The following is a 24,211-nucleotide window of genomic DNA, read 5'->3' as shown; positions in this document are numbered from 1 at the left end:
GTAACCAAAATAGACTTTTTAAACCGATACTTTGCCCGTTGCCATAGTTACGGGCCATTATGTGTTTGGGCCATTTGGGGGCAATTTTGAGGTTGCAAAAATTCATTTTTGTCGATAACAGTCGACGTTGACAAATGTTGACATCCTAGACACAGCTCTTGTCAAGACACGGTAGTAGTGTGGTGGGCCCATATATATCACTTTGTACAAATTGATAACCGAAATGTGATTATATCGGTTGAGAAACCTAAGATTTTGATCGTTGAGATGTTATAATTAATATTGCATTTCAGTTGAGTTGAATAGTTAGACCCATTGCTCGAACGCAGTTGGTAATTTTTAAGCGGAGTTGTTTGAGAAGTTCAATTTGACAATTATTGAAAGGCTTTTTTGTGATTTTGAGACTGACGATCTGAAGAATTGATAAATTTGCGAACTTGTATTTTGCCTCAAATCAAATCTCAAAGAATTTGAACATTGCTGCTTTGATTGAAATTTGTTGATTTTAAGAAGGAAAAGAGGAAATTTCATTTGATTTGGGTTGTATTCAAAACCGTTGGAGGTTTTTTTTATAATTCGGTTCTTTTAATTGCTTGGAAGAGGATAATTTATAAGTCCTTAAAAACTCCTGCACAAGAGACTTTTTTATTAGTTATTTGATTTGAGGAATCTTTATCATTATCATTTTGTTTCGTAGTTCACTTATTAATTCATTTTAATTAATTTCAACATTTAATATTTGTTCATTTGTTAAATTTTCCTTTGTTTTGGTAATTAAACTATTAAATATTTTTGAGATTAATCCATTTTGTTACTTTTGTTTCCTTTGCATTTCAACCTTGTCTTTGGATTGGGTTTTGGCAAACAACCCGAAATTCTAAGATTCCGTGCGTGGTTTTTTTTTTCCAGATACGCGTTACATGGGGCTTGTCCGGGAAAAGGTGTTTGTTTGCCACATTTTGTTACACAATATAAGATTCACGGTTTGCGAGTTTTAGCTTTGATTTTTGTAGTTGCGCTCACATTGTTCGTGATTATGCAAGGCGATAAGCTAAATGGACCACTTTCATAGCTAATTGCTTCTTTGTGTACATTGTTGTCCGTCACCTTTCATCGCACTGCTGCCGGTTTACCCTATTCGCTTGCGCAATCTTGTTGCGGCACCTTTTGTGTGCTCTGTGATTGGTCCAGTTAATCTGTCATCTCTGCTGCTTCAGCAAATCAGATCCAGCGTTTAGATATTTTCCTTTAGTGTTAAAATGGATAGACAGCTCGAGAACCAAAACCGTCGATGATGCCAAAGACGACATCGATGCATATCTTCAAAGATTTCAGCAATATGCTACCAGCCAACGATGGTCCAAGGAGAACTGGGCAACAAATCTCAGCGCCCTGCTTCGCGGGAAGGCCCTAGAGGTGTATTCTCGTCTAGCGATTGACCAAGCTACGGACTACACTGCTCTGAAGCATGGCCTTCTTCGTAGATTCCGCATGACTTTCTTTGAGTGGTGATGGGAAACAAACTGCATGTCTGGCCACTTTGCTATTGACTATGCCACTGGTTCGAATTTGATACAGCAGCGTGTTTGGCAATCGGTTGTATACAGGTCTCGGGTTGAGTCCCATCCGGGCAGGCTTATATTTGTATTTTTATAACGAGCTCTTTGAGATCAACGAACGTAAAATCCCTATAACATTCCTTCGGTGAAGGGCAACAGCCGATAGCAGAATGTAAACAGAATGTAAACATCTCCGACAGCAAAATGCCATCAATTTAATGGATGTATTGTAACACTGGTGGTGGTATTGCCCTTTTTAAATTAAAGACCTCCACCAACTTCTGCACTCGTATTGTATCATGACTATTTATTTTTCATTATTCTCCTCAACAATATTTCAAGAAATTGTGGAATATAATACTACAGTCAGTGATGAGACTTTTCATACCTTAGACATCTTGGTCATGTTCCCCGAACAGCCAACCATACTCCGGACCAGGTCACGTCACGGGTACCTGACTATTTGGTCCTAACTTTGATTGCAAAGTTCCAAGCCTCATACTGATGCCTGTAGACTGCAACTTCATACAAAGGTAATTACATATATCAAGTGTTCATTTTTAGAATCACGGATTGCTTATTAATAACAACTGAATACTTTGCGATGGTTACAGAGTGGCCTTATATTATATTATAACAAGAAGCATTGGTTTACTGTGTAAATTATCACTGTTACAATTATACCACTCATGCCTGGGTTCTGTTCTCTCTCTTCCAATTGCTACTTCAGTAATAAACACAAGAGAAAAAGAATGCTGGCTTCAGGAAGAATTGCATTCCAATATAAATGTCACACTCATTACAACTGGCCAATTAAAAAAAAATACAAGAATAAAACCAAAAAAACTAAAAGTAAAATTCATCTTAAATTATCGGCTAATCTGTACAAGTGTCTCCTTGATTTACATATCAAACAGATTAATTTTAGATACAGTTTGGTTCCACTGTGTTTTTTTGTATCTTCTATAAAAGCAGCACGAATAATTTACAGAAACCAAGTAAATAGCCCAGGCAAGCCCACATCAAGCTAGCAAGTATCTACATCCGGACCTATAACAATACTGCAGTACACGATCAGAACATATTAGCTGTATGTATTTTACACATAGGCAAACCAGCCGCTGCATGAAAATAGAGGTCAACACGACATATCTTTCCAACATGAAGTCTGGTTCTCAACTCGCAATTGGTGCTTAGCATAATCACACGTGTGGAGCCATACAAAAAGAAACTGCTGGACTGGTCCGCAAGTTCTACAGCATGAACATTAACAGCACTATAAAAGAGTTATTTACATATTTACAAATAATGATAATAAACGGAAAAACCACAATACATATTAATCCTGGAATGTGGCAATTATAATTCTTAAATGGAAATGGTGACATTTATGATTGTCTTCACTTTTGTTACGTTCAAATGACTTTATTCTTGTGGATTTCTGCTGGAGTCAATGAATTTATTTAACAAAAACTGCAACAGAAGTTTTTGTTCTCTATTTATACATGTAATGTAGTTGTGGTAAGAAAGTCTACCTATAAAGGAACTGGGCTCCCCATCTTGCACTGCATTCCAGTGTTCTACCAAATAAGAAGTGCTCAGAGTATATTGATTTGAATTCAAGTTGGGCTGACTTTCTTGTGTTTTTTTTTGACAACTGAATGAATCCCCCCCCCCCCAACCGACACCCTACATTTAGATGTAAAGGGCCCATGAAATCAATCCCACTGAAATTTGATTTGTGCAAGTCAACAGTATAAAAAAAAAGAGAAAGAAACGTTTTTTGTGTAAACATTGTCTTCACTGTGAACCTTTTCTTGCTTTCAATGTCCATGTCATTTCCTGACACAGGGGTGCTGTTGCGCATTTAGAAAGTCACTTTTAGAAAAAATTTTCTTGGATTGTTGCAGTAAAACCACACACCTAGTTTATGCACAACTGTTTCAAAGTAACGCTTCAAACTTTCCACAGAGCAAAATCTCACTATATTTAATAACTGAAAGGTTTGCGAAAACACCATGTGCGAATGATTTCTCAACTAAGAGAATGGTTCTGAAAAAATTTTTTTTAAATGGTTCTGAAAAGATTTAAAGAAAAAACTAAAATAATACTTTTCTCATTTAAAACTTGTAAAAAAAAGGACACATTTATGGTCAAAAATAAAAGATAACGATAATGAGTTTGGGGTAAGGCTACATAAAAATGTGGCTGTAATTGACATGCACATCATTATTAGACATTACATGCCCATATTTCCAGGATTTTACATTACAAAAAAGGCACTATCTATGCTGCTTACATTTAGGAATACATATGATGGTGATTAATGAATGACATTCGATAACTGTCAATTTTTGACTCGATCTTCTAGAGAATACAATGTATGTTCCATTTGTTTGTCAGCTTTTTCCTTGTCCTTTCTGGCAAGGAACGTTTCACTATTAATTAACTAAGACTAAAACTAAATATTTCCAAATGTGGACGGTGTGCCCGTTTCTGTAGTGCGGGTTTTTTTTCTGGCAAGTACATTTGCAACATTAACAAAAACCCTGCAAATTATGGAGGAGTTTAATACAAACACTTACAATTTTGTACAATACCTGTACTTTACATCAGAGACAATTCAATTTGTAAAATCTGTATTGGAAATTGTATATATCAATTGTATACAGCAATTGGTATACAACTGGTATGTCTCTAGAGAGCAATTCTATTGACAACTGAAGGTTTTCAGTGGGACACTAGACCGTACACTTCTTTAACCAATTAAGTTGTGTTTTGCACAAAGATGATTTGCTCTCCCAACTTCACTGATCCTGCATTGGACACCACCCCCCAATCTTTATCCAAGCTGCTGGATTATTTCTAAATTAGCTGGATACACAAGTAATTGCAGCAGGGTTTAGTGGGACTTTTTGTTGAATTCCAAATATCACAGAATTACCCAAAAATATGAAAACAATTTGTTTTTGATTTAATCTATGGCCAAAATACCACCCGACAACATTATAAAAAAAATTCAAGCCTAGCCCGCCATTGTTATTCCTGCTATAATCATTCTCGAAGTTTCAGAAACTAACCAGAGCTCTTGTAAAATCAGCTTGCAAAATGTTGTCGATCCTTAGGCACTGGGTACGAATGAATTCTTCCCATACAAGGAAACGGTGGCAAAGTTGGAGCGAGTTTTCGTATGTCATCACAAGTCACTCACAAGTCACTCCAGTCTGAACTAAGTGACAGGCTACTGACATGCAGTGTGACACAGCCTGTCATTCCTGTCATTCTTCATAACTTGCGACCCTACTTGTGTTTGACTTGTGACTGATGTATGATTGGACTTGTCAACCACTTGACTACAACTCTAGAAGTAGGCTGTGCTAATTTGCATATCCTGAGCAGATTCCTGCCCAATATATGCAAAATAGGGATTGATATACTGGAAAATCTTTGGGGTTTTCTGGCCCTCTCTGACATTATGCTGAGAAGTGTAAAGTCCCAATAATTAATACATTGCTCAATTTTAAAACAGATTATATATGAAAACCTATTTAGCAGCAATTTCTTAGAGCACACTCACCTTCAGAACCATGACACATTCAAACATACCAACTTACATAATGGAAATGTTTTACTGCATATCGCCAGCAAGGGCCAATCAATACAGTCTGTTCAATACTCACACTTGTGCCAAAATGTAATGGGGTAGGTACCAGTCTACTGTTACAACAGAAGAACTCTGATTTTTCAAATGTTCAGCGTTGGTTGTCCTAATCATGTAGAGATGCTATATTTAAATGCTCATGAGACTGTGTTTGAGAAACAACTGAAGTGCACATCAATGGAGTAAAGAATGACTAGTTTGCTCAACACACACATGATCATGTTTTTTTGTAGTTATATAGGTCACATCCTAATTCCTTGTAACGAGCTGTTGTCTAGGTCATTGACCATAACAGCTGCGTCAGAACAAGCTGATAATAGACGTAGCCGTAGCTCTGGAAGCCTGTTTTGGACTCTGCCTTAACTTCACACACATTTTGTCTGGTGTCCAGACCATCTGGCCAACTGGTGCCTGCAAGCAAAGAGCCAATGATCGAGTCACCAGCCTACACACCAGCTGTAGTCTCTGCATCCTGCCTTAGCAAGAATTCAGTGCAGTAGCGGCACTGTGCACCAGACTGTTTTACACCACAGTTTGCCCCGATTCCCCAAGTCCTGTTCCCTGACTACATTCCAAAGCATTTTACATTGTAGCATCAGAGGTTTCTCACAGTTTGTTTGACAATCTGCAGTTTCCCTGATACCTCACACCCAAGTCTTGTTGCTGACTACAATACCAAGGTTTCCACGCTGTGGCATCAGAGCTCCTGGGCTTCACACCACCATTTCCTTGATGATTCTTCATGAGTCAGATTCCCTGACTGCCTTAGCAAGGACTCCATGTCATCACGCCAGAGCTTCCGGGCGCCTGAGGGTTTCATACCACAGCTTTCCCGATCCCTCACTCCGATTTGCAATCAGGATCTAAAGATGGAAGAGCCCTCTGAAGTCAAGCCCTTATACATAGCATAAGGAAGTGCCTCAAATGCCTAGTCATACAACAGACACTTGTTCATTATCTGTGGAGAATAGAAAAACGGACATGTGGTTCTTACTAACCCTAACCCTCCTCAATCCTCCAAAATCAACCAGGCGCTCTGGGGGATTTTGGAGGATTGAGGCTGTATGGCAAAAAAGTATGAGTTGATTTTGGAGGGTGCACTGTGTTGATGTCATAGGCTGTACACCCTGTATTGTTTATACTCAGCCATGCATAATTACTGGATACCATCAGCTCTGCTTCTGGATATCATGCGCACTGCTTCAACGTATTGACAATGATTCTTGGAGGATTTGGAAGGCATGAGGTAGTGTCACCCCTCCACTGAACAAACTCAAGAAATAACGGATAATTTTGGAGGATTGAGGATGGTCCCTAGCCAAAAGGGCCTAGGCAGTTGTGGTTAATGGTGGTTTGTTTATAATGCGTACAAAATAGACATCTTGGAACAGTTTGCCAGCGGTCACAGCTTCACATCCCCCCCCCCCCACCCCTCAGTCAGTTTGTCTTCGTTCAACCAAATTACGACAGTCATGGCTAATTTATGAAGTAAAATCTATCAAGCAATGTTTAAAGATTTTACCCCTTTTTTAATACTTGTCTAAGAGATTATTCAAATGCAAGCATTGCAATTCAAGGGGAGTCAGGACACAGTTTGTGGTTACCTACCTGAATCATAAAAGTCACAAGCCTCTGACTTTGAGTTGGACATTTCTCCTGAAAAGCAAATAGTAATCACATCAGTGTCAGGATGCACTGTTAGGAACACTATCTTGAATAATTTGAATCCTTGATACTGATTGGCTTACTCCATAGCAACAGCAGTGTGATGTATTCCAATAATACGACATTGCTTATTGTGATTACAGCATTCAGTATCACTATTTTACAAAGCAGACAGTGCATCCGGGTTCCACTTGAACTCACAGGATTTAGACATTACGTTAGTTTGACATCATTAATATTAATATGTGAATGTTCAACAACAAATCAAAATTAAGACGTGTAAGGTTTTGTGCATAATTTCATTACAATCAATTTTTTTAAAGAAAACATAAGGTGATTTCATCCTTGCACTTTGAATGTGATTTTGAATGCCAATACATGTACTATTTAGACGGAGCACATTGGAGGATGCTGACCCCGTATCAGCAAAGATTTCAAATGGAGTGATTGGGAGGGCTGCCCATTTACTTATCCGCAGATTAGCTGACCCTGCTCACCATTCTAGTAATGCCTATGCAGTAAACATTGCACACTGTATGCAAATAATCAAGTCTTTTGGAAGGGTCTGGTAAAGCAAGAGTTAAATTATGGCCACAACTCCAGCAGCAAGTTTTTATTGCTCTAGCAGAAAGTGTTCACCCTAACTAATCAAAATATTCCACAATCCAATAATGATTTTATGGTGTTTTGGCAGACTCAGATTTCTATTCCCGTCCATCTTGTTTCAGTGAAATGAACATGTGTTTGATTTGCAACGATTCAGGAAGATTCCTGTAAAATAGGCCCAAGAAGTTGGAATTAACATGAATTTTAAAATGAAAGGATATTTTTAGAAAAGTCACACCAATGGTTATGTGCTTACGTTTCCTAGCTGTGGCCACAGCATAGTCTGGTGGCTGCCGCTGTGTCATATCAGGGGCAGCAGAGGGTGGTTGGGAATAAGACCTCCCTATTAGTAAACAAAGCACAGCAGACACAGAGAGAAAGCATGGTGAGATCCAGTATGGCTCAGCACTCTACAAGCAAGTTGTCATGGTTTGAAAGGCGGCCTGAAAAACCAGGACTAAATTCATGACTCTGCAGACCACATGATTCACAATAACGATCAACATTCTGTGCCAACAGTGCAAACAAATCAAATCTGTGCTAACTGTGTAAGCTACAAGCCTTAGTTATGGAATGTGCGCCTATGCATCACCCAAAATTTCTTGCTAATTTGTGAAATGTGCTGACCATAAGCAGATAATCTTCTGCTAAAGCAAAGATTTTGTTGCTAAAGTTAAGCAGAGCCATGAAATCAAGCCCTGGGCTGATCCTTTTCTCACATAGCAACGTGTAAGTCCTGCGGAAGATTGCATTTTCCCTAGTTTCTTGCTTGTTAGTTGCCAACTAAATTCTTATTTATCTCTTCCTGCTAGGTGCCATTCCTACAAATGACTTGCCACAGGATGGGTGCAATGATTGGGCCACACCATTTCGTAAATTTTGGCAATGAATTTCCGATTTCCGAATGTCTCAAGCTTCCTACACAGCAACCCATCCAGCCATTTAGCATTAACCCTAACTCCCTAGGGGGTGTGCAAAATCATATTGAAATTGGAGGATTTAGGACTGTTAGGGCTATACAAGTACAATGAAGAAGACAATTTTGCCATTGAATATTTGTATTGAATGAGCTGCTCATCAATGCTGACATGTTTGGCTAGTGACAGTGAACATACAAACATCCTACTTTTAGTTTCTGTGGGTTCCACAAAATTGGCAAAGACACCAGCATCCCATAATGAGTGGCCGCCATGTTTGCTTGATGCCATTGCCCCACCTACATCCCATTCTATGTAATTCCTTTTCTGGGGAATATTTGAGGGTTATTTCAGCACATACCTGAGGCCTTTGGCGGTGTGCCTTTGGTAGCGGTATGGTATTCTGGGGGTTGGCGGGGCCTATCATCCTGGTTGGCCCATCTACTGCGAGGCTTGAGCTGGTTATTGAGAGGCACTGAGGTACCCCCAGGTAAATCTGTTGTGAATACGACACACTTTAGATAAAAATGCTGTTTGGTAGCGAGTGGAGTGACCTAATTATATCAATCCTAACAGTCAGGAGGGCCTGATCATTTTGATCTGAACAGAAACTTCCTCAAAAGAAAAGTTTGACTCAAACTGAAACCCCCAAAAATGCTGACAAATTTTCAAAAGAAAATGTGATAAGTTTTTTTCTTCTAATCACAGAGGCTCATATTTTAGCAACAAATTATTGTTTAGGCCTTCAAGTCAAGTAAAGGTTGCTACTTTGGGGTGCTGTGTCATGATGGATATACCATGTGCTGGAATTGTTAAAATCCACACTTTTTAATGATCATGAATCCATCACACAATCTTTCTTGTCAGTTGGAACAGGATGATGTAAAAATGTCAGGGCAATGACAACTTTTGAAGGGTGATTACAATTCTGCAGGCCAGCCCTGTGAAAACTGCTCCTGTAGGACATTGCTTGACAAACATTTGTACGTTTCCTACCGTTGGGGAACTGATGGTCTCGTATCGGCGGTGAGGAGGAACCAAAGGATGAGTTGCTCTGTGTGTCATAGTTTGACGACAGACAACTCTGGCTGGAATCAGAGCTGTCATATGGTCCAGTCATACCAGGCTGTTGCCCTGCAAACCACCAATGCATACAAATGGCCAAATTTGGCAATTTAGATTTCATACAAATTTTCACATCGCTTGTATATTATTTGGAACAAGCCATTGAAAAGGTACAAATTTGGCAATTTAGATTTCATACAAAAAGTATACAACTCACGTATATCCTTAATGGAAAACATATACAAATTTGGCTGTTTATTAAAATTTCTTGCAAAATTTGTACAATTGAAATGTTTTGTACAAGAAACCAGCAATGAAATGTTTTGTACTAATTTGGCAATTTAAATTTTGTAAAAAATGGGTAACTGTTTACCTGCAAAGGAAGACTTCTGCAAGCCTTATAAGGCCATCCAAAGCCTTAATACAATAATACTGATTGAAAGACATTTAGAGTTCTTTAAGAAAGGCTGATTTGCTTGCATATTGTCTGTTAAGTTTATCTGTTGACCAAAGTGTACTGCTCATGAATGGCATTAAACATGTCATCTTTGTGAAATATCCAATCTCGTTTAAGCCTAACCAAAAATCTCATTAAAAATCTACTCGTTGTCAAGATGACTTGCCCTGTGAAAATACCTAGGATGTTGCAAATTCAACTTAAAGCTCAAGCGAATGCTGTATCACAGAGAGGCAAATGGCATTAATTGTGACAAGTGTCCTCCTGATTTGAAATTTGATTCTAATCACTTCTGATTAGCCACCAATCCAGGATTCAATAGCAAACCTCAACATCAAATAACTGGCCTTTAATTAGCAGCACACACCTGTCTGCCTGTGTTTAGGCTTGTGTTCTTGTCTTGTAGTGGAGCCTGCCTCACTGCCTCCATATCCACTGTCACTTCGCTGAGGGCTCAGCTTGCGACCGCCATTCCCTTCAGTGGATGATGTACTGACTGATGACCCTTCAGAAACAATTTGTGAAGAAAAACCATTCAAAGAATCCACTATATGTCCCCAGACACAACAAAATAAGGCTTATGGGCCCAACTAAATATATTACTGAGTGTCTGCCATCCAGATCAATGAATTCACCCTTTTAATACATCAACGTATCCTGAACATTTAACAATTGTTGACTGGTGTGATGTGGGATATGACGTTTTAAAGCCCGAGGGGCGCATAGCACCCGAGACGAAGCCGAGTGGATTCTTTGGATTTGAATGTAAAAATCACGAAAACAAACAGCAGTAAACACAACAATCATGACACGACGTCAACTCACATGCACGGTTGATCGTCCGCAAGTTCGCTGCATTTTACTTGTGAAACGTGTACCTACGCGTACGTACTGTACGCACAAAGTCATATCACACTCCCAGGTGGGATATCACGTACCTGATATCCCACAAGGAGTGCACTATGACTTTTTATAAACTTAACACGTGATCGTTCTAGGCCAATGAAAATACAGTATTCAAGACAGAGGTATAACAATAGGGATTGAAAGAGTAATCAAACACAGTCCAATGTATCTTTTCAAACTAACACAATTGGATTATGATGGCCACCAACCAGTTGAAAGCAAATTAAAAATAAAAAAGGAAGGGATGCTGGAACTCATTTGACACTAAGGGTTGCTCTTTTTGTCCTTTTCTCTTTTCCCCTTTCAATTCATATTTCAGAAAACCATGGAAGCGGGGGGAAGAATGGACTAAAGCAATGCATTAAAAATAGTCAGTTTCGCTCCTTCTAATAAGTTTCTTAAATAGGCACCTTTCTCTTGTTTTCCTTTTTAGAGGGAGGGGGAGGGGGCTGAGAGACATGGTGCTCATTGGTACCCTGGATCGGCCACCAGTACCATTGCTGTACCGAGTGTGCTACTAACATGAACCCGGCCTTGTGTTGCCATCTCCATTTTGAAAAAGACTTGAGTGTACTGCTGATCAAAAGCATTCCAAGCCATACTAGCTATGTTACTTAACTTCACATCCAAAGTCACAACACTTATGAATATTTTGAAATGGTGAAAAAGAAATGTGTATAAAACATTGGGTTAAACAAAGAAATTGATTTGAGTGATTAAAATACTACCCTAGCGATTTTTTTGTTCAAGTTTTTGTCACCTTAAAAGTGGACCTACGCAGTTTCCCTTTGTAAGTTATCTGATATTTGATATTTCTCACATCATCAACGGGCCCTATCTGAAAATCTGTCACAATTCTACAATCTTGCTAGTACTATAACATTGGTTTGTACCTCGGTTTGTAACGGCCACTCGTCTTGTGCGACTGATGGCGTTTGACGTTGGAGAGGCTGGACCAACTTTACTCTGACCAGACGATGGAGGGCCTTTGGAGTGGGATGACTTCTGGACCTTCATGGTGCTTAGACGTGATTCCCCCTCCTCTGAGAGGGATAACAACTTGCGAAGATTCTTTGGTGACGTGGCACCTGGGGTCAAAAACGAGTGAAAAATCCCAAAATTCATCAGCTTGTTGCTTTAATTCCAATGAATGTCCAAAGCAAATTTAGCAGACCTGACACTATTAAATCTTAATGCTTACCAAATGACAAATAACAAGGAAATCACTAACAGAACACCTGAAGAACATAAAAATTCACTATTTTTTCAAAGGCATAGATTCTTTGTTATCTACATACCAAACTGTGTTCCATTCATAAAGTTTAAGGAAATAAAGGAAGACTTAATTGTTGCATGAACAATTCATGATACACAAAACCTGCCATCAGGGGCCATTCAGAACAGTCAATTAAAAAAAATTATGATCTTTTTCAAAATTGTTGTGACCCACCCACCCACCCCAATTTCTAAATGTTCCAATTTTTAAATGTTGAATGACTATTAAATATATCCTATACACTGAAGAACAAAGTAATGCTTCAAATAAAGCAGATATTTTAGGTCAATGCTCTCCAAGCTGAGGAGTTTTCAATGGCTTTTCCAGGCTTCCAGCATGCAACTTTGTGGTTGAAACAGACGGAACTTGCCAAGCACACAAAACTTTGTACAGTGTTTCAGATTTCTAAGATTTCTAATATAAAAAGGTAATTTCGGCATTGTTATGATTAGCTTTTGCCGTGTCTAAAAGTGTTGTAGATCCGCAGCATCTCGCACAAAACATACACGCGTAATGACGGCCATGTTTATTGCATAAAATGTGTCAGCGCTGCACAAGTCTTCAATTCAGGCCTGGTTTCAGGGCCGAGTGAGCGTCACTGATGTACCCAACCGTGCTGTAGTGCCTTATTGGCCTGTGCGCATGGGAAAATTTTCCTTTTGGGGGAGGGGATGGGTTCCATTACAATTTTTTTTAAGGTCGGAATATGCAATGTATGATACCATGAACAATTATGGTTAACCGCATGTCAACATATGCAGACCCTGCACTTAAAAGAAGTCATTGCCAAGCAAACATTCAAAAATTCATTCTATTGCTGTAAAATATCCAACTCAAGGACAAGAGAAACCACAACTTACCAAAGGACGTCTTGGGTGCATCCTTATAGATGATCTTCTTGATCTCCTCCTCCTGCTTGTTGTATGTGGTGGCAGGTGGGGCCAGGGTTGAGGTCAACGAACTCTGACTGGTTTGAGAACTACGCCGCATCTGGCCTGAGTTCATGGAGCCTACAAAGATCAGCCCAAGAATGGAGAACAATTATACATGGAATTCTACAATGGAAGTGTTATAAAGTACAAGAGCAAGAAGGATTTCACTGACAGAGGGTAGGTAAATGTTGTGACTGGGAAAATTTCATATTTTCAGAAGAGTACAACTGTCACATCGCAATCAAAATGATTGTAGTATAACGCCACTGATTTTCTATTTCCTAAAATGTTTGTTTTCCATTTCAGGAAATCGATTTCAACCATAAAACTGGGCAAGAAATCTGTTTCCACTTTATCATGTGTTGTGCAGCGGATGTTCAGTGAAAACAGTGTGCTCTGTCACACAATTTTGCTCCAAAATTTAGCCCTATCAGTCCTGAATCCTGCAATTTTAATATGATTTTGCACACCCCCTAGGGAGTTAGGGTTAAATGAATAAAACCGCCCAAAACTGTACATTAGGCTTGAAATTGAAAACGTTTACAGAAATCATTAAATAGCCAGTGCTTTGTAGTTCTTTTTGTTTTCACAACATAGGGTTTGTCAAGAAAACTGAATTCCAGTAATACTGTTGTTTATCAATGAAGCAGAACATCAGTGGCACAGCAGTATTAATTCAAATATTTAGAAATCAGTTAATAATAGATCACACACTACAAGAGGAACAGTATACACAAAATGTGCATACAAGTAGCTCACCAAAGAACCAGAATATTTGTTGACTCCCGAAATGAAAAGTTCAATACTTAAGGAGAAACATTAAACATTTGATTGCATGTTTATTAAGCATTCAATAATACATGTCAGTCCTATAAAATTGAAAAGTGCAAGCTTTAAGCTGAGTTGGCCAACCATGGTATTTGGAGCGGTTTGGCCTCTGTTGTGTCAATTTATGGGGAAATCCCCAGTGCTTCCCAGATTTGTGGTTCTTTTGATTCTTTGTCTTCTTTGCAGTGAATTCATTCTATCTACATGTATTTGTGAATATCCAAAACTTTCGCCGCTTGGACAGTTTGCATGAAATGTGCCACAGTTGCTAAGAAAGACAATATGGAAGGCAATTTTTTTTTCTCATGAAGTTACATGTATTCGCCTTTATAATTTTTTTCTTTTTCTTTTTTTTTTGAGAAGCTCCCAAATCCCATAAAATCCTCAAATATGAAAGAAACAACTCTTCTCCTTTAGTATTTTTGATATTAATTGGGCAAGATGTCCCTCGTTAATCCTGCCAAATCCTGCCAAATCCTGCCAAATCCTGCCAAATCCTGCCAAGCCTCAAGGTGTATTTGGCAGGATTGGAGAGAGAGAGGCTTCAAATAGATATTTGCAACTTTGCAAAGTATGTTAACCACTATTAAGTAAGAGTTGAGTTGCAAGGATTCAGTCATCTTTGTTAATGGCTACCAATAGAGGACCCATCAGCATTATATTTATTTCGTCTGCACTTTGTCTCTGTTTTCTCCTAGATGTGATGCTACTAAGATGATACCAACACACTGCTGTAGCCACACGTCATGTAACTTTTGTTACATGGCGCGTTGGTGAGCTTGTGAACTACATGGACAGGAAGGCTATACATTTGCTGACCGCTAAGTCCATATTTGTGTATTTGCTTTTTCTGGTATCAGAAGCAATAATGACACTCCCTAGTGCACCGACAACCTGCTACTGAGCAGCTTCCAATGTGTTTGCCCTCATATTGGAGTTAGAAGAGTGAAACTTTTTACATTATAAAGTGTTGAGTGCATTTGTGCTACAAATCAACAGGGCATTGTGTATGCTAGCAGCGTGATCCTAAGGAAGTGCTGATGACCTCAGCAAGAAGTGATGTACCACTACGACAGCAAAAAGCACACACAGAGATACCAGTTAGGAATTAAGAAGAACATCACCACTTATACCAAGCACAAAACAACCTGTAATACATACACACACACACATTATACAAATACTGAATGGCTCAGAGTGAAATGGGAGTAATATTATCGCAAGGTAAAAAATCTGGACTTTTCCATTTCATGAGGCGAAGCCAAGTGAACTGGAAAAGTCCAGATTTTACCGAGCGATAATATTCCTCCCATTTCACAATTTAAAGCCACTCAATATTTGTTTTATATAACTGACATATAGATCGTTGTCATTTGATATATATTTGAACTTTTATTTCACTACAAAATTGACGGGAAATGTATTTCTCTCTTCCAAACCATCCCTTCACAAAAATGTTTGAACCCAATTCTGTAGCGCTGGCTCTTTGGAACAATACGCGCTACGCGCAAAGCTCAACGCGCACACCAGCATGCATTTGCACACAAATACCGCGTCTTGGAACAAGAATGATCCTAACTGTTCAATAGTATTTCCCATTCCCCACGGGCGAATTGGACTTTTTGAGCCCCTGCGTGAATGGGAGTAATAACGAATGTCACGTGATGTGAGTTCCACCAATCAAATGACAAGGATCTGTATGTCGGTTATATAAAGTCATTAGTGCATAGTGGCCATCTTGGTTCCAATACCTATGTGCTTATGTCAGCTTTCGTATACCATTGCTTGGGTAGCTACACCAAGATGACCACCTCAGACCAACTTTCTACATAAGGGACAGGGGATTAGTTGACAGACACTGTGACACACCCTGTAATATCAAACTCACCCCCACCAGTAATCCTTTGAATGGCTTCATTAGAAACAACGGGACAAAACAGGAATACAATTAATGATTTAACTAATAACAACATAAATGTGTAAACTCAAACAAGGTAGGTGGCAGACAGACAAGTGTCTGTGTATCGTCAAAAACATAAGACACAACTGTGCATTTGTAGCTTATTACACAACACTATTTGCTAACAGAACTTTATCACATGGAATGCTAGATCGGGACAAACCAACAAATGGGTTTTTTGGGTCGTCTTTCTTAATTAGTGATACATGTGGCATACACAAGACAAGTTTGTCTACACGTACCAGCCCTCTGCATCTTTAACACTTTACACTATATAGTGTGTGGTTCCTCTGCCCAACCCAGAAACAAATCTTGGGATCTCCTCTTATATTTAAAATTGCATTTCTTTGTTTTCTCCCCATGAGTATGTGATGGCTTGCTGACGTACAATGCAACAGGCACTTGTGATGAAACCCTCGTCATCTTCACATTCTTCGCTTCAGGGTGAATACATCCTAATCTCCTTTTGTTATTTCCTCGGGCATTTCTACGTGAATCCAAAGCATTCTAAGAAGCATGAAGCCCGCTCAATCTAACAAGAATCTAACAAGAATCCAACAGCTTAAAAAAAAGGGATGATTTGGTCCAATCTGATGACAGTACCTAAAAACTAGCATACTGTTGTGTATTGCAGGGTTTAGCTGTGTTACAGTAAAAAGAAATACCTGAATTGGCGATTGGTTCACACTTGAGTGATAACTCTCTCAGCTCATCTTCATCTCGTACGATGGCAAGAACACTCAGATATTGCTTGACACGCCGGCACATCTGAGACTAATGGGAAGAAAAATCACAAGGAAGACTCTAGTATGAAGTAATCCTGAGTAATTACAGGTACATATATCTCACTGGTGCAGCTTTATTAGTCCAATGACTGCCTCAATGTCATTTAGAGTTGGAATCAATGAAGTAACATCAGATAGAGCTGTATCGCCAACTCAATCAAGTGCAGAACACGTCAGACAAATTCACCTGAAGTTAGATGCACAGCAGCAGTAATGTTGAAGTGTCTCTAGCACTATTCATCATTTCCACTTTGAGAGGGTTCTAGAACATGTAGTTCATTAGGTCACAGAATTGTCATTCTTATAACTGCAGCACAGGGTCAACTGATGTTCAAGGTAGAGTATATCATTTGCAGCTATCCATAAAGTAACTGAAAATTTATTGTTGAAAAGCAAACTTGGTTCAAAGATAGTAATGGAACTAAAATCCCTACAAATGATTCTTTCTGCATGCTGTCATTTGGAAGAAAACAGTGAAAGAAGGTAATTTCCAAAGATTTTCCTAAGTAGTTCGTTTTTAATTTGGTGAAGCTGTGAATGGGTGCGCACAAGCGTTGATACGACGCACACAAGGGCGCTCGGTCACTACAACTCATCGGTTCAGTGCGTGGCATGATGTTGCTGCAATCGGCTGATTGAGAACGTGTCTCCGATGCTGATTTCGGTTGCAATCCAAAACATGACTTGACAATTTTTAAACTGAAATCGAGATCCTAAAATATTGTTTTCTCGGAATATACAGCATTCACTGAGCTGAAACTTCATCAGGTTAGTTGTTAAGCACCCTTCTTTAGATTTTGAGCACTTTGGTTGCGTCAAACGAAAAAAAATGCACAAATGACAAATGATATACTCTACCTTTAATAACACACATGCACACAAATAGGCTTGTGGGTACGCCAAGCAACTACAAGGGAAGTAGAATCATCAATGTGCATATCAACCAACACAATATCATCTACAAATGCCATGAAAGCTGAATGTATTGCTTATATAGATACAAAAATATTACAAAAATGCATGCGAAGCAAAATTAGGTTGATAACCTCTTTTTTTCAAGCAAATGTCTTTCTGCGCTCTGCAATTCTGTGCTAAGTGGCTGCTTAATACTTGTACCAATGAAGCTTAGAGGAAGTGCCTGTCCTAATGTATAAGACCAAGCCTCAAGTCTACTTGACTACTACGGATGAGATGGCTGTTCAGCCTTCCATACCTCCTCCCACATCTTCTTGGGATTGATGACAGCTGAACTGCGCCTGCCCTGGCTGCGTTTCCGGGGCAATGTTGCGACGCTGGAGCCCATGACTGATGCTAGGCTGGAGCCAATCAGAGGAGAGCCTGAGCCCGTCATCTTCGGAGCTAACAGCTGACGGGGATCCTGTCAAAAGTAAAATTGGAACAATGAGGTGAGAATGAGGGAGGAATGAGGAACCAAATTTCCAAAGATGAACAGGCAGGAATCCAAACAAAAATTCTGGGAGAAGAGTGAATTTTGAGAGTCATTTCCAGAATAAATTAAGCATTCTGGAAATAACTGCAATAAATTCCAAAAAGTCAGAGAGTTGCCTAAAGTTGCAGTGAGTGTAAGAGAGGGAGTGACTTACATATGCTGCATTGGCCATGCTGACAATGTAGCGCACCTCCCTAGACACCATCCTCAGCTTCTCAAAGTTGATCAGACCATCCACTTTGGTGTCATTGCCGAGATGAATGAAAGTCAGATCCTTCTTAACAACTGGGAAAAATGGTATCTAGACAGAGAAAATATTAATGTTATGTGGGGTAAGTTACAGTGTACTAATAAAATGCACAACTCTACAGAGAGATGATTGTGGTAAAGCCTGTCATTTGCCTGACTTATCAAGTTGATACACAATACCCAAAGCATTGTTTTTAAGTTAATGAAAGGCTGTTTTATCCATGAGAGATTCAAAGAAAAATAGGACAAAACTGTTTTTACATACAGTGGGAGATGCTTATCCAATGGCTGTTTTGTGAGTGCTATGCAATAGAACACATTAGGCTGTCATTAAAGTCATCCCTGTCCAAGCTAGAGGGAATATTTACCAGATTGTGAAGCTATGCCAACTTTGGTGAAATCAATTGAATGTACACTAGCAAGCTACGGAACATTGGTTGCATACATTCTATGCATAGCATATGTTATGAACTGTTTTGGTCAAACCAGCTGCTGACAACTTGAGTCTTACCAATGGGGGTTGGACCTGCTCTGAGCTGACAAGGTTACGGTACTTGGACATGTTCCTAGATGGATCCATTAGGTCTTGTAGATCCTCAAACATCTTGACGTATTTGGCAGGCACTTTATCCCAGGTGCTGCGTAATCTTGACACACAGCCATGTCCAAGACCGCTGATGATGGCAAAGAGAGAGTTGAAGTTCTTGCAGTCCTTGCAGTGCCCTGAGCAATGTCAAATAACAATCGCAATAGTATTCATCACTTCTTATTATTCACTTCATTCATTTCACTTTTTCTCTATTCAAGGTTACCTTAAAAAACACATGCACTGTAGTTCAGCAGCCTTGAAAAACTTAGAAGACACTAAAGACATGTCCAGTTTTAGAATATTATTGAGTATAACCGATAAACTCATGCAGGGCCTGAATAGCCCATCCATGCTGGCTGAGTGGGATCTAAATCCAGGTCACAAACGAAAGTTACTCTCCTGATTCTAGTGTAAATTGATGGCTCAGAGTCAGATGCGAACCACACATAGAATGCCAACATGCTTAGCATCAGATTCTTCACCAATAAAAAAAACAGTCTCCTAATAATGAACAAAGCAAACTGTTGGAAACGCTGAGTTAAAACAATTGGTTCTTCTAAGAACCACACAACTCAAAAGAGATATTATTCACATAGTGTTACCACAAACCTTCCAATCTCTGTTCATGTCTACAATGCAAACCTTTAAGTCTACAAAAAACCTGTTGTATTACAATTCCCACATTTTGTCAGTACATATAATGGAATAAGCCAAGTCAATTGAATGCATGTTTCTAGGATTTCTTTGCCACTTTTCAGAGCAAAAGCAGCAGAGTCTCTACTTACTTGCTATTTTGACGAATTGTTTGATGATTTTAGCTCTCTTGACTAAGTTGAGCTCATTGCAGACTTCTGTCACCACCCAGAATAACTCATTATTCACAATCTGCAAGTGCAAACATTGTGAAACAATTATCCGCTATAACAGTCATTTTCACTCATTGTTTAAACTGCTTGGGATGCAGTACGAACATGTATTAAAACTTTTTCAAAGAGTTCTAGTTACACAAAATGTAAATACAAATGTTCTTTGTGCTCTTCACATTTACATGAATTTTAGAAGTATGCAAAATGAAAGCAAACACTTCAATTTAAGTAGGCTCATTTAAAAACCATCATGGAAACTATGTTAGGAGCAAAACATTCCAGCAAACTACACATTTTGAAAGGGCTAACATTTTTTTAGACTTCATGCACAAGTAAATCTTTAATGGTGACACAGACAAAATGCACAAATACTGAGGCACACATGCCCGCCTTGCCACCTGCAGCTTACACTAAGGTTGATTTCTCTCAGTTGCAGATGCTGGGCATCTATGCACACTAACTAGTCAATTACCTGTCTGCACCACCAAACAGTGAGTCAGTCCATTGGTTGTGTTAAGTAAGACCAAACGGCACCATCGACAGTTCTAGCATGAAGTCTACGTAAGGAAAACTGTGGACTCTGTCACAGTTGAAGTTCCATCTAATGTTCAGGCACTTAGTCCACAACACCAGTCTTTGTTAAGATGAAGGGCAGGTGGGAAATGAGTGAAAGTAACCAACCTCTTCAAATAACTGCAGCCTGTCATTGGAGCCCTTGGCCTGCAGTACAAAGAGGTCCTCGATGTAGTCAGTAGCCTCAATCTCTTGGAAGATGCCATAGTCTCGTAATGTCAGCTGAGCTGCAACTTCGTTGGAATCCAACTGAAGGAAGGTGACCTGGCTGTCCTTTAACAACTCCTGAACAGTCGAAGGTTGAGGTGGAGTGAAGTGATTTGATCAAAGTGATTTGGATTTCAAACTTGTCAGTGCTATTGTTGAGGCTAATGCTTCCCTGTCATATAGCGCGTGGAATATGGTACTGATAGAGGGGTTCAGGGTAGGGATATGGGTGGTAGGGCCACGGGCAGAGAGGGACAATTCCCCAATATTTTTAGTCCAACAGGTAAGGTACTTTTGGACCAACATTACTTTAACCTTAAGAAACAAAGCTGGATATCACTAAGGGAATAAATGTGTGCTCGAGAGGTTTTTATCACTCTGTTTAATACCGCTTAGAGTCTGGGTGCTGATAATTACCCGAGCCGGAGGCGAGGGTAATTATCAGCACCCAGACTCTAAGCGGTATTAAACAGAGTGATAAATACCGACCGAGCACATATTTATTCCCATTCATAAATACCTTATCCGTAAAAAAATATCAAATAATTCGTTCAAAAAATCCCGATTTTGTTCAACAAGTTCACTTCATGCTTTTTGAAACATCCCTCTAGCAAAATAATGGAGTGTTCAGCTGGCGATTAAGATGTAAACAACCCTTTTATGGAGATTGACGCGCGCGTAGCATGTTCTGCGCGATGTCACGCAGAACGCACCTGGGGCGTTGCGTTTTGAATTTAGAACTATAAAATTCTGACTCGCATGTAGTGTTGCGCATGCCTACGTGAGGATTGTGAACGTTCAACCAATGAAACGGTAAGAGGCACTGGATTTTTAGGAGTCCACATTTTGTTGTGACACTGGAAAAGTGTTTAAGACCAGCTAGCCATGTCTTTATCATCCGTTTAAGACCGGCCACGTGACGGGCTCTCGACCAATAGGAATGGCTAAACTGTCTGAGGTATTTATGAATAGAAATTATATATATACATGTAAGAGTTTAAACTGGAAAACAAAAAGTTAATGCAGAATAGCTTCAATACATTAAATGAACAAATGTCTCAATTGATGTCAAGTATGAACTGCTACTACACAAGTGCTACATACATGTATACTCCCTTTACTGGCCTGCACCATCCAAGCACTGCAGAGTTATGGATTCATCAAGGAGTTATTATCATGTAACACAGTGCTATATACATGCGCTAATGACTCACCACAGCAACCTCATCAGGCATGAGGGTCTCTGAAGCCATGTTGTTTCTCAGGAAGAGCCTGCCACATAGACTGAGTCTGCTGGCGATATCATTCTGATGGTCTGGCAGTCGGCGTTGCTTGACCATCCCACCGGGAGCGACGGTCACCTCACAGAGGGAGTAAGTACCAGAGCTAGCTGCTTCGGTCAATCCATGTTCCCGCATGGCTAGCATCACAACTTCTAATGCTGTCGTCTCCTGGGACGGACAAATTTCAATCGAGTATCAACAGTGTTGTAAGTTGATGGATATTGTGACTGAGTCAAATCATTCTCAGGCATCGACTCAAGTCAAGTCCAGCCTTCATACGTAAACAAGGTATAGTCAAGACTTCACGTTGAGTCATAAAGTGTTCTTTGGTTGTCACATTCTTGTTCAATTCAACTGAGTCACTGACATTTTGGTGCAGTCTTATTTGGTCTCCAAACTGAGTCAGTAATTTCAATGATAACAGTATGAGGTAGGACTTGGTGATATGATGTATATTTGCATGTGCGTTGCAAACCCAAGCCAACTTAAACCTGTACCAAAAGAAGAAACTAGTGTGGAGTCACTTTACTATGTTGCTCAAGTGTTGACAAGCTGCTACACAAATTGAGTCAAGACTTTTGTTAACAGAGCCAAGTCCAGTGGATTCATTTGTTCCCAAAGACTTAGTCAAATCCCTTGCCCATAGTGGCGCAATTCTTGTCAAGTTACCGAACATGTTCAATGAGTCAGACTCGAGTCAAACTCATGTCAAGTCAATGACTTAAGTCATTACAACTCAAATTGATATCTAAATCGAACAACGATCACAGCAACTACTAACTATTCAGCCCATAAAGTATTGCCTGACTGACCTTGTGGACCAGGAAGTACTTGCAGGACTGGTCAGCTCGGTAGAGCTTGAGTACATGCTCTGGGTAGTCATTGCCTCCCATATAGGTGCTGGATTCATACATGGGTATGGAGGCAATAGAAGACAGGTCTGGGTTGCTGTTACTTAGGTAGGGATTGCTGCCGGTAATGCTGCCTGACTTGGAATGCCGCATCAGGGTGGAGGAGTCATCTTGGGTCCTACAAAATAAATTGGAAAAAAAAAAATGGAGAAAGTCAGTCCTCACTACTACCATGTAGTCTCAATCACAACATTAATCCATTAATATACAACAAATACAGGTGTTGGACTTCTTGAGATTTGGAGTAGCATGGGTAAATATCAATCTATAGAAAATAATTGTATTCATTCCTGTAATGGTCTAGAGCTAAAGGGACCTTACAGCAATCAGCAAATGTCTGGCAAAGGCTCTCGGCTCAACTTTTGAGTTTATAATAAATGTTATTTTAAGTTGAAACAACTTTCTTGCAAATGAAATTTGTAAAGTAAATTTTCCCCAGCAATTTACGTATCTTTTCCAGGAAGGGGGTCCTCAATTTGGCATTACAACCAACTTATGGAAATAATGAACTTTAGTCCAAAGTTTTCAGTAAACACCTTATAATGATTTTTAACTCAAAATCTACACTAAGTTTGCCTATTTTTCATTCCTCCCTTGTGGACAAAATCTTCTTTGTCTATTGCCGACTTCTCATGACATGTGATTGCCTGTTGTTTGACATAGTTGGGTAATGAGTACCTTACATAACCTCACCTTGCTGTGGTCTTATTGGGTAAGATACTGAGTTTGGCCATGGCTTTGCGCAATTTGGTCTTGTGTCCCAATGTGGCGAAACCACCCCTCTTCTCATGCTTGCTCTTGGCTTTGATCTCAGGTGACATCTGAGACAAAGGGACAGCCAGGGCTAGGTCTGGGATGGTCAGCCTGGCTCGGGGATCAGCCTGCAGCAGCTGAATCTCCTGGCTGGGCAAACGGCCCCAGTTGGTACTGCGACCAGCTCCGTCCTGAGATGCAATCAGGTCCCGAAATGCTGGATAGGATATAGGAAGAGAGTAATTAAAATGTTGCGGATACATTGAGGCGGGGAGGGAAGGGAACAGGATGGATGCATGCTGGGGTTGAAAAGGGCTAGCAGGGCCAAAATAATTAGCAGAACACAAGATTTCATTCAAAGTTAATTTGAACACTGCACTGGCTCCACTCACCTAGTGTATTATACTTGACCGTAATACTGAGATGGGTAGTGCCCTTGAGTATCTCCAGGGCTTTGGTCCTGGTGACATGCTCAAAGCTGTGACCATTGACTTCTAGTAGCTGATCTCCCTTACGCAGCCCCACCGTCTGTGCCTTGGAGCCACGCTCTACCTTGGAGATAAAGATTCCCATCTTCTTCTCCCAGCCGCCCACAATGGAGAAAGATAGCTTGGAGTCCCGGTCTGACCGAGCCTGAAAGGGATCATTCACTCAAATCTTATATTTCTGTTTTTCATATTAGAATGAGCGAAGTAACTGAGTGGAGTGGGATT

General features: G+C 39.8%; 1 protein-coding gene across 7 annotated transcripts in view; it reads right to left on the bottom strand.

The window, feature by feature from the left end:
* Positions 1-1,846: 1,846 nt before the first annotated feature.
* LOC119731248 (rap guanine nucleotide exchange factor 2-like) overlaps positions 1,847-24,211 on the bottom strand; it is an 81,199-nt gene continuing 58,834 nt past the window's right edge. For 3 of the 7 annotated variants that reach the window (XM_038204334.1, XM_038204338.1, XM_038204340.1), the window contains 19 exons: positions 23,891-24,131; positions 23,439-23,715; positions 22,647-22,863; positions 21,766-22,002; positions 20,453-20,629; positions 19,691-19,790; positions 18,828-19,039; positions 18,222-18,368; positions 17,831-17,995; positions 16,498-16,606; positions 15,761-15,784; positions 12,973-13,122; positions 11,730-11,924; positions 10,299-10,435; positions 9,405-9,546; positions 8,770-8,904; positions 7,748-7,834; positions 6,829-6,876; positions 1,847-6,178 (listed from right to left, as the gene is read on the bottom strand). In XM_038204334.1, coding sequence (XP_038060262.1) covers positions 6,153-6,178; positions 6,829-6,876; positions 7,748-7,834; positions 8,770-8,904; positions 9,405-9,546; positions 10,299-10,435; positions 11,730-11,924; positions 12,973-13,122; positions 15,761-15,784; positions 16,498-16,606; positions 17,831-17,995; positions 18,222-18,368; positions 18,828-19,039; positions 19,691-19,790; positions 20,453-20,629; positions 21,766-22,002; positions 22,647-22,863; positions 23,439-23,715; positions 23,891-24,131 — 2,826 coding nt within the window. In that variant the 3' untranslated portion in view covers positions 1,847-6,152. Of the gene's footprint in view, positions 6,179-6,828; positions 6,877-7,747; positions 7,835-8,769; positions 8,905-9,404; positions 9,547-10,297; positions 10,436-11,729; positions 11,925-12,972; positions 13,123-15,760; positions 15,785-16,497; positions 16,607-17,830; positions 17,996-18,221; positions 18,369-18,827; positions 19,040-19,690; positions 19,791-20,452; positions 20,630-21,765; positions 22,003-22,646; positions 22,864-23,438; positions 23,716-23,890; positions 24,132-24,211 lie in introns of all 7 variants that reach the window. The other 4 variants (XM_038204336.1, XM_038204335.1, XM_038204339.1 and 1 more) reach the window with 4 other exon arrangements.

Source organism: Patiria miniata, unplaced genomic scaffold (genome assembly GCF_015706575.1).
Source record: "Patiria miniata isolate m_02_andy unplaced genomic scaffold, ASM1570657v1 HiC_scaffold_23, whole genome shotgun sequence".
NCBI lineage: Eukaryota > Metazoa > Echinodermata > Asteroidea > Valvatida > Asterinidae > Patiria > Patiria miniata.
The sequence above is the reverse complement of the archived record's forward strand: the minus strand, read 5'-3'. Positions and strand labels throughout refer to the sequence as shown.